The sequence below is a fragment of the Salvelinus namaycush genome, chromosome 1 (genome assembly GCF_016432855.1).
Source record: "Salvelinus namaycush isolate Seneca chromosome 1, SaNama_1.0, whole genome shotgun sequence".
In the NCBI taxonomy this organism is placed as follows: domain Eukaryota; kingdom Metazoa; phylum Chordata; class Actinopteri; order Salmoniformes; family Salmonidae; genus Salvelinus; species Salvelinus namaycush.
Genome location: NC_052307.1, coordinates 59,637,558 through 59,652,951, shown reverse-complemented (window position 1 = coordinate 59,652,951; position 15,394 = coordinate 59,637,558). Strand labels below are relative to the sequence as shown.

Sequence of the window (15,394 nt, the reverse complement as noted above, 5' to 3'; positions counted from 1 at the left end):
TTTCCCATCAGCGACTGACTAGTCAGGAACAAAAGAGAGTGATGGAATGCATGGAACGCCTGGCCCTGCTTGAGGACTGAGTAGCATACTAATGAACTTTGACATCCCATTACAGGCATCTCTCTGAGGGAACATATAAACAGCGTGGCTAGAAGTCATAGTGAAACGGTGTGTTGTGTTGATGAAGTCAGTGTAAAGGTATGACATTGTACATCCCTCCCCTCTCTAACTCTTTGTGAGGCCCTGGCAACCTTCCAATATTTACACTAGCTTACTAGTGAATGCATGCCCAAAATATTGCCTCATGTGAAGTGGTATGCTTAGTATATTTCTGCTCTGCATCTCAGCTCAGTGTCCGTTTCTTTGTGTGCCCGTCCCAGGATTTGAACCGGTGACATTCCCACTCCAGGTCGTCGTCTATAACGACCAGCCCCATCATGTCTCTGGTTCTCACCTTCAGCACCACGTCTCCCTCCTGGATGTTTCCGTCCCGTGCTGCCAGGCTCTCTGGGGAGATGTCCTTCACAAAGATGTGGCTGGCCAAACGCAGACCATACTCTACTTTAAACAACAACAACAAAACAATATTAGCAAAGTACTGTGCAATACCACACCTAAAACTGTAGGGTCAAACTGACAATGCAAAGGAAAGAAAATCGGGCCTCCCGAGTGGCGCAGTGGCTTAAGGTACTGCATTGCAGTGTTAGCTGTGCCACTAGAGATTCTGGGTTCGAGTCCAGGCTCTGTAGCAGCCGACCGCGACAGGGAGATGGGGCGGCGCACAATTGGCCCAGCGTCGTACGGGTTAGGGGAGGGTTTGGCCAGCCCAGAAAGAAATCATTCATGCTGAAAACCTAAGCTGGACATTGCGGTGCCCACCTTCATTCTTGCGGGACTTGACAAGGGTGACTTTGGCGGGGCGGGACGGTGTAGAGGACCCTTGGGATCGGCCGGAGCGGGGCGAGATGCTCCTCTCTCGCGAGGCACTGTGTTCCCGCCGGCTGCTGTTGCTGCGTTCACGCTCGCGGTCGTTCGTCCGCCTGCTGGCTGTGCCGCCGCTCGCCGCTCCGTAGGCGCTGGTGGGCCCGCTGTGCTGCTCGCAACCATCGTCTTCATCCGTGTCCTCTTCCTCGTGCTCGGACATAGTCTCCCTGTCCCCCGGGCGAGACACCGGGATCTGAACCTTCCGTTTTCTTCGGATCGTCTGGGGGGGAGAAAGAGACATATCATCATTCTCAACCACCTCAAATGACCTCTTATCAACTCAATGAAGTGAGAAACGTGTCTAAATCCCTGGGGTGGCATTCATAGAAGAGGAATGTACTTGCTGAGGACCATAACGTTAAGGTTAGCCTGCTGTCCATTCCCCTGAGGAATACAACAACTCACTATTTTTGCGTTCTTTCCACTCTTCCGAAGCTGCTGCACTGCGTACGCATGCTCTACGTTGTCCATGGACACCGCGTTGACCATTACCACACGGTCATTTTCCCTGGAAGGAGAAGAGAAACAAGGACGCTCAATCACGGTCAGGATCTACATTGACCACTCCCAAATCAGGACCATAGCGGTAACATATAGGGCTGGTTACCCAGACACAGATTAAGCCTAGTCCTGAACTAAAAATCAGGCTCACAGAAAATCTCAGTTGAAATTGTTTTCTGCACTTACGATAAGAGTCCTTCTGCTGGGCCTCCCTTCAGGACGTCGGAGATGACAATGGAAGTCTCACCACTCTGGAAGTGAGGGTTGTCCCGGCCCCCTGAGATGGCTATGCCGAACCCAAACCCTGGGGCCTACACACATCACACACAACAGAAGTTGGAGACATGACGTCTGGGACAACAGTGCATGTTTTCTTCATTTCATCCATCTGGGAGTTTTGCCTGAATGCACTTGATGAACATAATACTGTACACAGTAGAAGGATACATACTTCCTCAGTTCAGTTAGTATAGCAGATTTAAAAAATACACAACTACTCTAAACTCTAGTCATTTTATTTAAGCACAGTCAAAAGCTATAAACCATCCCTTCATGTAGCCTAGATACAGCAATAGGATTAGTGTGTGTTATGTCCATGGTTGTCTCCTGAGAGAGAGCGAGAGGTGTCTGGCACAGTGATCTGATCTGCTCTCAGGTCTCTCTCCTCTCTAGTCTGTGACCTCTGACTGTAGCCTCAAAATTATCACAGCCAGCCTGACTCTGTCCTGACTCCTGATCTCCTGACAGATGGCCAGGCCAGGACGCCACTCAGGACTGGAGTTTGAGAGGAGAGACACTTATAGTAACCGTGGTGGTGATCCGCTCGCTGGCACAACCACACATTGACAGCATGCCTCTAGCCTGGTCCCAGATCTGTTAGTTCCGTGTAGCCAACTCCTATGGTTGTTGTTATGTTATTAAACATTGCACTCCTCCAGACAGCCAATGAGATAATCCCAGTCAACAATGTCTACACGTCACCTGAGGTTTCACTAGTCTAGTCCTGTGAGTGTATGTCATTGAAAGGTGTAAACACCAAAACTGTTATAACATGCTTTACTACAGTGCAATCATGGGGTAAACTAATTTAAGTGGTAGGCCTATACCAGTGTAAGTGGGATAATAATATGGTGTTGTAAAGGGAGCGGGTGGTGCCAGAGTTATGCCTTCACCACTGTCGTGATTCTACTCCTGTTACAGTAGTTGTTCTGCTTTCCAATGCTCTAGTGAAGGGGTTGTTAAACTATTTCAGCCTGGGACCAAATGAGGTGTTTTCCTGGGACCAAAGCTCCTGAAAAAGGCCCCCAAGGGGGCCCTAAGCGAGATTTGGTTCGGGGGGCCCACCTCACCTTGCGGGTAAAACATTTTTAAAAGTTAATTTTGTGTAATTCTACACATTTGCCATGGGGCATAGAGAAAACGTGTCTGTTTTGAAGCAAGTTTCATGCAATTGTACACATTTTGCCATGACTTATGCCATGTTGATATCTGAGTGGGAGTGACTAACAAAATCAAGGCTTCAAATATGCCTGTAACCGGCAGCATGCCAACCTGTTCCCTGTCCTGTCTCTTAAACAATGACAATACAGGGTTCTTATACCCCTACCCATAGTGCATTTGACCAATGAAAACAAGGCATTTCACACACTGATCAATTAATATTCAAAAGACATGAATTACAATCTAAACGTCCTTCAGATCATAAACATACTTGAATATATAAACATGCTTCTCATCAACCGTAAATCATCGTCAGTGTGTGGTTATTTATAATTTCTTTAATTCAAGTGATGGGGGACATGGGACGATCATCACAGTGACATGACAAGAGAAAAACTGCTGATGCACAACCACATGTAGAAATTGCACCTTGTGTATTTTACTATTCTAACTCTCAACAGTAAGTTGAGACTCAGACAAAAAAAAGTATTGGCAATTGGCAACATAGTACAATGGTCAGTGAACTTTAATTCTAATAAAAAAAAATAATAAAAAAAAGACAAATAATTATATAGGGTACTAATAGTGATGGGCAGGAAAAAGAATGCTACGGTAACATATCCGGATATTATTTTTGACCACATATCGTATCTTTTTGACAGTTATCGCAATAGTATTTTATTTGGTTTAGTTATTTTTGCACACTTTTATTTCCATGATTGATCACATGTTTTCTCATGGCTTTCTCAACCCTCTGCAGCCGACATATGGTAAGCAATATGTTCAGAACATTGAATTGCAATACAAATCACAGTATCGACTCGCAATACATATAGAATCGTGAGAATTGCAATACATATTGTATCTGTACCAAAGTATCGCGATAATATCATATCGTGAGGTCACTGGCAATTCCCAGCCGTAGGTACTCACATAGACCAGTTCATGTGCAGTCTACACAACATACAGTATTCCCTGTGATCCTGGAGTGTCATGGGGCTGGCTGCCAACAGGAAGAGAAGAGAAACACACAGGAAGAGGACGCTACATAGCTCTCTCTTCCTCACCGCAGCTTCCTGACATCTGTATGCTGGGCCCATTGTGTGTTCCATCAGCACACTTCCTGATCCTGCAGCTGGCCTTCCCGGCACAGAGAGAGGGATGATGATGTAGGGATGGAGAGGGCTACATAGGAATGGAGAGAGAGAAACGGAGAAAGGTAAAACACTTACTCTGTGAAGGGTCACTGTGTGCTGTTCCCATATTACAGTTTCCTCCATCGCTGCGCTCTAAGACAGGGAGAGAAGGAGAGAAATGTCACTATCATCATTAGGGTAATGAGGGGACGTGGTTAACACTATGATAATGAGCATTCCGAACCAGGGTAAAAGTCCACAGGAGGTAATGTATGCAGCGCCAGGGTAGAAAAACGATACTCAAAAGGAAAGGATTTTCTTCTAAAGGCTGACAGAGAGATTGAACTTTTGGTAGACCTCGGAGTGTCTCTGGGTGGCTGGATACTCAGTCACGGTTTTAAAAGCCTATCATGTGCTCTCTCCGTTTGCAGAGCACTTGTGATGGTCTGGGTTTCATGCTGAGAGGAGACGGAGGCTGCCTGGAGGGCAATGCTCTTTACTGGGTACCCAGCGGACTGACAGAGAGAGGAGAGAGCCTGAGGACCATTATACCCCAAACACTGACTGACTGCACCACAGACCACTGGGATGTCACCACTGCAGTGTTACTTAACACACAGACATGCACACACACACGCACACACAACAGCAGCTTCGCCACCGTTGGTTCCCACATGTCCGTGTTACTGCATCACTGGGGGTGAGACAGACCCTGGAATTGCTTGCACTTTTGTGAGTACCAATGTGAAGTGTAATCTGCAAACATTATAGACGTGTGTTGCACAGAGTAGACAGCCCGCACAGATTCAATCTGGTTCACAATGCAAGTGAACGTTTGTTTGCTATAAAAAGATGGACAATCTTCAGTTTGTTTTGAGGTTCATCCTAGGTGAGCAAGGTCTACCTGGACCTCAGTGCTGCCTGCCAGTGTGGATTAAGCTAACAGTAACACTACAAAAGAAACACCATTGACCAGACAGACAGTGGTGGTGGATTCATCACACAAACAGGCAGCTCCCTCCCTCTCTGGGTCTAACACTGTCCTCTGTCCTGTCCTCCCCACAGTACTGCTCCACCCGTGACTGCGCTTTGGCCTGCAGCTTTAAATCACCGCTCTGCACCCACAAATCCACTTTCAGAAGTCTGACTGATGCACAACAAGCCCTTCTGGTATCCAGGCATTTAGCTGTAATGATACAGCTGCTCTAATGCAGAGGAGCTGCGCTGGAGAAGAAAAAGAAAAACAAGCAAACACCTAACAACATTATGACCAACCTCCTCTTCATCATCACAGTAATCATCATCAGGACTATTAGGGTCTGCTCTAGACAGTTCCATGTTTAGTCTGGCTAATGCTGAGTGGACCTGGTGAAGACAGCACAAATATGAGTCCCAGGTATTTGGTGCCGGGCCCAGAAATGGAGATGTTGGTTTGGGAGAGCTGAGAAGCAGGGTGGAGACAGCCATGGAGTTCACAATAAGTGACACAGCATAGCCTTCTTTCATACTAACATGTCTGGAATGGCCAGACTGGGAATATTTTATTAATATTATATGACTAAGAAGTTACAGGATTAACATGACCAGCAACATTTATTTTTCCTCATAAATCCTGTTTGACTCAGTTTGAGTGTTGTCAGGGTGTGGGTAGGAGAAGGGCTAGTGTTGTCAGGGTGTGGGTAGGAGAAGGGCTAGTGTTGTCAGGGTGTGAGTACAAGGGCTAGTGTTGTCAGGGTGTGAGTACAAGGGCTAGTGTTGTCAGGGTGTGAGTACAAGGGCTAGTGTTGTCAGGGTGTGAGTACAAGGGCTAGTGTTGTCAGGGTGTGGGTAGGAGAAGGGCTAGTGTTGTCAGGGTGTGAGTACAAGGGCTAGTGTTGTCAGGGTGTGAGTACAAGGGCTAGTGTTGTCAGGGTGTGAGTACAAGGGCTAGTGTTGTCAGGGTGTGAGTACAAGGGCTAGTGTTGTCAGGGTGTGGGTAGGAGAAGGGCTAGTGTTTTCAGGGTGTGGGTAGGAGAAGGGCTAGTGTTGTCAGGGTGTGAGTACAAGGGCTAGTGTTGTCAGGGTGTGAGTACAAGGGCTAGTGTTTTCAGGGTGTGGGTAGGAGAAGGGCTAGTGTTGTCAGGGTGTGAGTACAAGGGCTAGTGTTGTCAGGGTGTGGGTAGGAGAAGGGCTAGTGTTGTCAGGGTGTGGGTAGGAGAAGGGCTAATGTTTTCAGGGTGTGGGTAGGAGAAGGGCTAATGTTTTCAGGGTGTGGGTAGGAGAAGGGCTAATGTTTTCAGGGTGTGGGTAGGAGAAGGGCTAGTGTTTTCAGGGTGTGGGTACAAGGGCTAGTGTTTTCGGGGTGTGGGTACAAGGGCTAGTGTTGTCAGGGTGTGGGTAGGAGAAGGGCTAGTGTTGTCAGGGTGTGGGTAGGAGAAGGGCTAGTGTTGTCAGGGTGTGGGTAGGAGAAGGGCTAGTGTTTTCAGGGTGTGGGTAGGAGAAGGGCTAGTGATTTCAGGGTGTGGGTAGGAGGAGGGCTAGTGTTGTCAGCGTGTGGGTAGGACAAGGGCTAGTGTTGTCAGGGTGTGGGTACAAGGGCTAGTTTTTTCAGGGTGTGGGTAGGAGAAGCGCTAGTGTTTTCAGGGTGTGGGTAGGAGAAGGGCTAGTGTTTTCAGGGTGTAGGTAGAGAAGGGCTAGTGTTTTCGGGGTGTAGGTGGGAGAAGGGCTAGTGTTTTCAGGGTGTGGGTACAAGGGCTAGTGTTGTCAGGGTGTGGGTACAAGGGCTAGTGTTGTCAGGGTGTGGGTAGGAGAAGGGCTAGTGTTGTCAGGGTGTGGGTAGGAGAAAGGCTAGTGATTTCAGGGTGTGGGTAGGAGAAGGGCTAGTGATTTCAGGGTGTGGGTAGGAGGAGGGCTAGTGTTGTCAGCGTGTGGGTAGGAGAAGGGCTAGTGTTGTCAGGGTGTGGGTACAAGGGCTAGTGTTGGCAGCGTGTGGGTAGGAGAAGGGCTAGTGTTGGCAGCGTGTGGGTAGGAGAAGGGCTAGTGTTGGCAGCGTGTGGGTAGGAGAAGGGCTAGTGTTGTCAGGGTGTAGGTAGGAGAAGGGCTAGTGATTTCAGGGTGTGGGTAGGAGAAGGGCTAGTGATTTCAGGGTGTGGGTACAAGGTGTAATGTTTTCAGGGTGTGGGTAGGAGAAGGGCTAGTGTTTTCAGGGTGTGGGTAGGAGAAGGGCTAGTGTTTTCAGGGTGTAGGTAGGAGAAGGGCTAGTGTTGTCAGGGTGTAGGTAGGAGAAGGGCTAGTGTTGTCAGGGTGTGGGTAGGAGAAAGGCTAGTGTTGTCAGGGTGTGGGTAGGAGAAGGGCTAGTGATTTCAGGGTGTGGGTACAAGGTGTAATGTTTTCAGGGTGTGGGTAGGAGAAGGGCTAGTGTTTTCAGGGTGTGGGTAGGAGAAGGGCTAATGTTTTCAGGGTGTGGGTAGGAGAAGGGCTAGTGTTTTCAGGGTGTGGGTACAAGGGCTAGTGTTTTCAGGGTGTGGGTAGGAGAAGGGCTAGTGTTTTCAGGGTGTGGGTAGGAGAAGGGCTAGTGTTTTCGGGGTGTGGGTACAAGGGCTAGTGTTGTCAGGGTGTGGGTAGGAGAAGGGCTAGTGTTGTCAGGGTGTGGGTAGGAGAAGGGCTAGTGTTGTCAGGGTGTGGGTAGGAGAAGGGCTAGTGTTTTCAGGGTGTGGGTAGGAGAAGGGCTAGTGTTTTCAGGGTGTGGGTAGGAGAAGGGCTAGTGATTTCAGGGTGTGGGTAGGAGGAGGGCTAGTGATTTCAGGGTGTGGGTAGGAGGAGGGCTAGTGTTGTCAGGGTGTGGGTAGGAGGAGGGCTAGTGTTGTCAGGGTGTGGGCACAAGGGCTAGTTTTTTCAGGGTGTGGGTACAAGGGCTAGTTTTTTCAGGGTGTGGGTAGGAGAAGCGCTAGTGTTTTCAGGGTGTGGGTAGGAGAAGCGCTAGTGTTTTCAGGGTGTGGGTAGGAGAAGGGCTAGTGTTTTCAGGGTGTAGGTAGAGAAGGGCTAGTGTTTTCGGGGTGTAGGTGGGAGAAGGGCTAGTGTTTTCAGGGTGTGGGTACAAGGGCTAGTGTTGTCAGGGTGTGGGTACAAGGGCTAGTGTTGTCAGGGTGTGGGTAGGAGAAGGGCTAGTGTTGTCAGGGTGTGGGTAGGAGAAAGGCTAGTGATTTCAGGGTGTGGGTAGGAGAAGGGCTAGTGATTTCAGGGTGTGGGTAGGAGGAGGGCTAGTGTTGTCAGCGTGTGGGTAGGAGAAGGGCTAGTGTTGTCAGGGTGTGGGTACAAGGGCTAGTGTTGGCAGCGTGTGGGTAGGAGAAGGGCTAGTGTTGGCAGCGTGTGGGTAGGAGAAGGGCTGGTGTTGGCAGCGTGTGGGTAGGAGAAGGGCTAGTGTTGTCAGGGTGTAGGTAGGAGAAGGGCTAGTGATTTCAGGGTGTGGGTAGGAGAAGGGCTAGTGTTGTCAGGGTGTGGGTAGGAGAAGGGCTAGTGATTTCAGGGTGTGGGTACAAGGTGTAATGTTTTCAGGGTGTGGGTAGGAGAAGGGCTAGTGTTTTCAGGGTGTGGGTAGGAGAAGGGCTAGTGTTTTCAGGGTGTAGGTAGGAGAAGGGCTAGTGTTGTCAGGGTGTAGGTAGGAGAAGGGCTAGTGTTGTCAGGGTGTGGGTAGGAGAAAGGCTAGTGTTGTCAGGGTGTGGGTAGGAGAAGGGCTAGTGATTTCAGGGTGTGGGTACAAGGTGTAATGTTTTCAGGGTGTGGGTAGGAGAAGGGCTAGTGTTTTCAGGGTGTGGGTAGGAGAAGGGCTAATGTTTTCAGGGTGTGGGTAGGAGAAGGGCTAGTGTTTTCAGGGTGTGGGTACAAGGGCTAGTGTTTTCAGGGTGTGGGTAGGAGAAGGGCTAGTGTTTTCGGGGTGTGGGTACAAGGGCTAGTGTTGTCAGGGTGTGGGTAGGAGAAGGGCTAGTGTTGTCAGGGTGTGGGTAGGAGAAGGGCTAGTGTTGTCAGGGTGTGGGTAGGAGAAGGGCTAGTGTTTTCAGGGTGTGGGTAGGAGAAGGGCTAGTGTTTTCAGGGTGTGGGTAGGAGAAGGGCTAGTGATTTCAGGGTGTGGGTAGGAGGAGGGCTAGTGTTGTCAGCGTGTGGGTAGGACAAGGGCTAGTGTTGTCAGGGTGTGGGTACAAGGGCTAGTTTTTTCAGGGTGTGGGTAGGAGAAGCGCTAGTGTTTTCAGGGTGTGGGTAGGAGAAGGGCTAGTGTTTTCAGGGTGTAGGTAGAGAAGGGCTAGTGTTTTCGGGGTGTAGGTGGGAGAAGGGCTAGTGTTTTCAGGGTGTGGGTACAAGGGCTAGTGTTGTCAGGGTGTGGGTACAAGGGCTAGTGTTGTCAGGGTGTGGGTAGGAGAAGGGCTAGTGTTGTCAGGGTGTGGGTAGGAGAAAGGCTAGTGATTTCAGGGTGTGGGTAGGAGAAGGGCTAGTGATTTCAGGGTGTGGGTAGGAGAAGGGCTAGTGTTGTCAGCGTGTGGGTAGGAGAAGGGCTAGTGTTGTCAGGGTGTGGGTACAAGGGCTAGTGTTGGCAGCGTGTGGGTAGGAGAAGGGCTAGTGTTGGCAGCGTGTGGGTAGGAGAAGGGCTAGTGTTGGCAGCGTGTGGGTAGGAGAAGGGCTAGTGTTGTCAGGGTGTGGGTAGGAGAAGGGCTAGTGATTTCAGGGTGTGGGTAGGAGAAGGGCTAGTGTTGTCAGGGTGTGGGTAGGAGAAGGGCTAGTGATTTCAGGGTGTGGGTACAAGGTGTAATGTTTTCAGGGTGTGGGTAGGAGAAGGGCTAGTGTTTTCAGGGTGTGGGTAGGAGAAGGGCTAGTGTTTTCAGGGTGTAGGTAGGAGAAGGGCTAGTGTTGTCAGGGTGTAGGTAGGAGAAGGGCTAGTGTTGTCAGGGTGTGGGTAGGAGAAGGGCTAGTGATTTCAGGGTGTGGGTACAAGGTGTAATGTTTTCAGGGTGTAGGTAGGAGAAGGGCTAGTGTTGTCAGGGTGTGGGTAGGAGAAAGGCTAGTGTTGTCAGGGTGTGGGTATGTACAGTAAGGTAGTTTTGCCAGGGTGTGGGTATGTCAGTACGGTAGTTTTGCCAGGGTGTGGGTATGTACAGTACGGTAGTTTTGCCAGGGTGTGGGTATGTACAGTACGGTAGTTTTGCCAGGGTGTGGGTATGTACAGTACGGTAGTTTTGCCAGGGTGTGGGTATGTACAGTACGGTAGTTTTGCCAGGGTGTGGGTATGTACAGTACGGTAGTTTTGCCAGAGTGTGGGTATATACAGTAAGATAGTTTTGCCAGGGTGTGGGTATGTACAGTACGGTAGTTTTGCCAGAGTGTGGGTATGTACAGTAAGATAGTTTTGCCAGGGTGTGGGTATATACAGTACGGTAGTTTTGCCAGGGTGTGGGTATGTCAGTACGGTAGTTTTGCCAGGGTGTGGGTATGTCAGTACGGTAGTTTTGCCAGGGTGTGGGTATGTACAGTACGGTAGTTTTGCCAGGGTGTGGGTATGTCAGTACGGTAGTTTTGCCAGGGTGTGGGTATGTCCAGTACGGTAGTTTTGCCAGGGTGTGGGTATGTACAGTACGGTAGTTTTGCCAGGGTGTGGGTATGTACAGTACGGTAGTTTTGCCAGGGTGTGGGTATGTACAGTACGGTAGTTTTGCCAGAGTGTGGGTATGTACAGTACGGTAGTTTTGCCAGGGTGTGGGTATGTACAGTACGGTAGTTTTGCCAGAGTGTGGGTATATACAGTAAGATAGTTTTGCCAGGGTGTGGGTATATACAGTAAGATAGTTTTGCCAGGGTGTGGGTATATACAGTACGGTAGTTTTGCCAGGGTGTGGGTATGTCAGTACGGTAGTTTTGCCAGGGTGTGGGTATGTCAGTACGGTAGTTTTGCCAGGGTGTGGGTATGTCAGTACGGTAGTTTTGCCAGGGTGTGGGTATGTCAGTACGGTAGTTTTGCCAGGGTGTGGGTATGTCAGTACGGTAGTTTTGCCAGGGTGTGGGTATGTACAGTACGGTAGTTTTGCCAGGGTGTGGGTATGTACAGTACGGTAGTTTTGCCAGGGTGTGGGTATGTACAGTACGGTAGTTTTGCCAGAGTGTGGGTATGTACAGTACGGTAGTTTTGCCAGAGTGTGGGTATGTACAGTACGGTAGTTTTGCCAGGGTGTGGGTATGTACAGTACGGTAGTTTTGCCAGAGTGTGGGTATGTACAGTACGGTAGTTTTGCCAGAGTGTGGGTATGTACAGTAAGATAGTTTTGCCAGGGTGTGGGTATATAAGTGTTCTCTTGAACTCCCCATATCTCTGTAATGAACACAGTTAACCCCTTGACCCTAATTTTCATGGCAGCTCAATGTGGATGTTATTCATGTCCATAATTGTCGCAGGCAGGCAGGGTTTGTGCTGCACCTCCCTCCCACTGTCTGCCCCTGAGACTCCCACATTCGGCCCACCATTATCTGGGGGGGGGGGCTGACCCATTTAGCCAAAGCCGCCCCCTTACCACACATTCCTGTCAAGTGTTTGTAAGGCTGAAGGTCATACATTTTGCCAACAGTACACTGCAAAGCAGACAGTGGGGCCCCATGCTTTGAGAAAAATGTCCATGCCGTTTGTGGACCATGTGACAAGGGGGCCTCGTCTTAGGATGAACACGACACGACAATTTCCGGCGCCGACAGAGATGGCCGCCTCGCTTCGCGTTCCTAGGAAACTATGCTTCACAAGCATTTCGGTACACTCGCATTAACATCTGCTAACCATGTGTATGTGACAAATAAAATGTGATTCGATTTTATTTGAAGCTATAAGGGGACAGGAAGGGAGCAAGGAAGTAACTGACATACATACTCTGTATGACCAGTAAGTGGATACACAGGATACATTCAATTTAAAATGTGATCTGGCCACAGCTTTAAGAGATTTGTCTCTATCCCATACACAAGCAAACTACTCCCTGCAGAGTATCAACGCACAGCATTAACAATATATGTCTGATCTCTCCCTAAATACGGGAGCCTGAGACAATGAAGAAGGCTTATAATTCACTGCACTTACCCTAACCATCCCCCCGCACACACCCCCTTCCAGCTGTGGGACCAAATGTTAGTAGACAGTGCAGACACACACACGCGCTGAAGAATCTCCTCCAACGTCCATTGTTTTCCTCCCTCTTCCACTCACGTGGTTTTTCCTTTCACTGCTGTGGTGACTCAGAGGGTGGCCTTAGTAGTGGGACGTGTCTGACTGGGAAGGGCGTTATCGTATCGGTAGGGTGTGACTGGCAGTACCGGTCATGAGGGCGCAGGGCATAACGGTTATCGGTAGGCCTCTGTCAGAGAAGGGTGGTTAGTGAGTCAGGAGGAGAGGACTGTTTACCCCAGTGCGGCTAAACTCTGCTCTCGTCTTCTCCTCAGATGGGATTATCTTTTTAAATGATTCACCATAATCTTTAGCACCGATTAAACAGCTTGTTGTGAAGTGTGAGTAGAGTGTAGAACAGGGTCTGGTACAGAGAGAACACTGCAGAAATCAGGTCCTAATCTGAGGACATTACGCATGGCTGTTCCAGCCATAAAAAGACATGTGCTATTGCTGCTGTGTTCTACTGCTGGGAACAATCCTGAAGAGGCCATCTGCAGGGACACTATTTAAAAAGGCCAGTGGAACTTGTTGCTATGATACGCTTTAGTACTACACATTGAATACCGAGAACAATACCACCGAACATTAGCATTCCTGTTGAAAATAAATGCAGATGGCCAAATTCCTGACTGGGATCTTTTCTGCCCTCCTAGACACCCATGAACAGTAGGAGAACACGGAGTGAATATTGTTACAGGAATATTAAGCCTTGTAGCATAGGGCTAAAGCAAATGACTAGCTAAACAACGTCTGATGTTCCAGAACAAATATGACAGGAACAAATACCCCCAAAACGGTGATTCTCTCATCTCAAAGTCACAGTAGAGTTACATAAAACAATGAGTGTCTTGATACTACGAGGGGGATGTTTGGTATATTTATACCATGATTCACATTTAGTCAGACTTGAGCCATGGCCAGAGGGGCCCTGTTGAGAAACAAAGAGTAGGCAGGTGTGGACAGCCCAGTGTACAGCCTGAGCCTTGATCTGTGGTTAAAGGGGATCTTTGTGTTACTGAGCCCTCCCAGAGACAGCAGCCTCAGCCCTTCTTCAAAGACTACACACAACGCAGTGCAGGCCATACTACTGACAGCCCAGAAATAACCTGTAGCAGAGAGCTTTCAGCAGTAGGACTGGGACTCTTTCATGCTATGTGTTGTAGTGTTTTGGTATATAACAAGCTCCCTCGTCCTGATTCTCTGTCTAGCGATGGTGCTCTGTGTGTGTGTGTGTGTGTGTGTGTGTGTGTGTGTGTGTGTGTGTGTGTGTGTGTGTGTGTGATTAGCAATTGAGAGTGTTAGATGTGGATGAGAAGGTTAGCTACCTCACTCATTAAATGATGACTGTGCTCTTGTGCTCTCTCCTCATTACTCCCCCATGCTGGAAGGAAGACAAGCTGCTATAAATAACTCCTGTTATCCATGATGATTACAGTTGTGGTTTTCACTCAGAGAATCTGGAATCATGCAGGATAATCAGTAGGACAAAAAGGCGTGAGGAAGCACGGGACAGGTCACCTCCATAGAAATAGAATTACAGAACACTGACTTGAACGGGGAGGCCCGTTTTAGTCATTTTATGGTCACTTCCTCCTTCCACTGTAAATACAACGAAGAAGTGGGGAACTAACAGTTCGAGCTGGTAGCTAGCTAGCTCTCACTTTTCATGAACACTATTCATTTGTATTCTTTCATTTCAAAAAGGACAATAGGCAATAATAATGACTCAGACAATACTGAGGTATAATAGTTCCAGATTTAGCTAGACAGCTCATTTCTCATTCAGAGGCCCATGCAAGCATACGAGGGAAATTCAAACAGTAGCCTAACAACTATTTTCAGTGTCAGGTGTCTAACTAGAGCAAGAGAAACCAAACGTGATGAGACCAGGCGATGAGGTTAAGTCAAGTGGTCAGTTATGACTGATCTCATGAGCAAACGCAGGGAGAGAGGAGGAAGTTTCTGATCTCTGCGTTCCTTGATTACGTGTCACAGTCCACTATTAGTCATCATCCCTTTATGGAATCAAAAACATGGGAGTGTCACTGCCAACATAGTGCCCTTGTACTGTCAACAGCTGCTTTGGTGTTTAGTCAGGTTTTTGTTGTTTAGTCAGCATTATTTGTTATAGCTAGTAGTCTTCATGCTCTCCTTCAACTGTCCCCATAGGAGAACCCTTTGAAGAATCCTTTTGGGTTCCAGCTAGAACCCTTTCAAAAGGGTTCTACCTGGAACCAAAAAGGGCTCCTGCGGGGACAGCTGGAGAACCCTTTTGGAACTTTTTTTTTTTTTTAAGAGTGTATACTTCATATAGGAAGGATAAATTTAAACACAAACATGGTTGACTTTAATGTTAAGGTTGTTGTGAAGTAAAATCCTTATGGAGCATTAGGTCAGTGTGTCTGTGTGGCCGTGATTATTGGTAGCTTCCTGTTCCATACAGCAGGATTAACCCACAGGAAGTTGAGTTCCCTTCCTGTTTTCAAGGAATAATTTCAGCTTGGAGAGAAAATACCCTGGATGAAAAAAAGAAAGAGAGCTCCTTGGAAACATAACTAATCATATTCAAAACACTTAAGACCAGGTAAAACAATTCAGCCAAACCCACAGATTTCTCAAATTACAAAATATCGTGTTACATGAGGCAAAATGGTGTATAAACATTACATATGGTAATTATTCAAAGGCCATAAAGTCAGTGTGATACAATACTTACTCAAACATAGAACATGCACATTTAGGAAAGAGTGGACCAGGTTTCTAGTTCTGATCAAGAAAATAAGAGTTCCTGAGTATGTCTTGTCTGTCTGCCAGAGGGGAGGCCTATAGCTCAATGGGTGTCATCTTTAGATGAAGACCAGACACACAACAACACAACACTCCTGGAATAAAAGCCAGTTCTAGAGTCAACATGGGCTTGGAACATGTGATATGGATGTACACACATTAACACATAGACAGAGACACAGCTGCAGACCCTAGCTATTCCCTATGCAGCAGCATCTGCACTGCATCACCATATAAGCCAGTAGTGGTGTTCTTCACCATAAGCCTACCACACAGAGTTCTAGCCAGCACCTGCCTTAACCGCTCATGGAGGCTGAAGGTACAATTAGACGATCAAGTCATAACCTTATTTTAGGGCATTAAATCAGCCATACAT

General features: G+C 48.2%; 1 protein-coding gene across 7 annotated transcripts in view; it reads right to left on the bottom strand.

The window, feature by feature from the left end:
- The window catches only part of tjp1a (tight junction protein 1a), an 83,897-nt gene that overhangs the window by 43,350 nt on the left and 25,153 nt on the right, over positions 1–15,394 (bottom strand). For 4 of the 7 annotated variants that reach the window (XM_038991613.1, XM_038991639.1, XM_038991644.1 and 1 more), the window contains exons 2-6: positions 4,158–4,214; positions 1,672–1,796; positions 1,390–1,492; positions 880–1,204; positions 455–561 (exon numbers count right to left, since the gene is read on the bottom strand). In XM_038991613.1, the coding sequence (XP_038847541.1) occupies positions 455–561; positions 880–1,204; positions 1,390–1,492; positions 1,672–1,796; positions 4,158–4,214 (717 nt within the window). The remainder of the gene's footprint in view (positions 1–454; positions 562–879; positions 1,205–1,389; positions 1,493–1,671; positions 1,797–4,157; positions 4,215–15,394) is intronic. The other 3 variants (XM_038991621.1, XM_038991651.1, XM_038991661.1) reach the window with 1 other exon arrangement.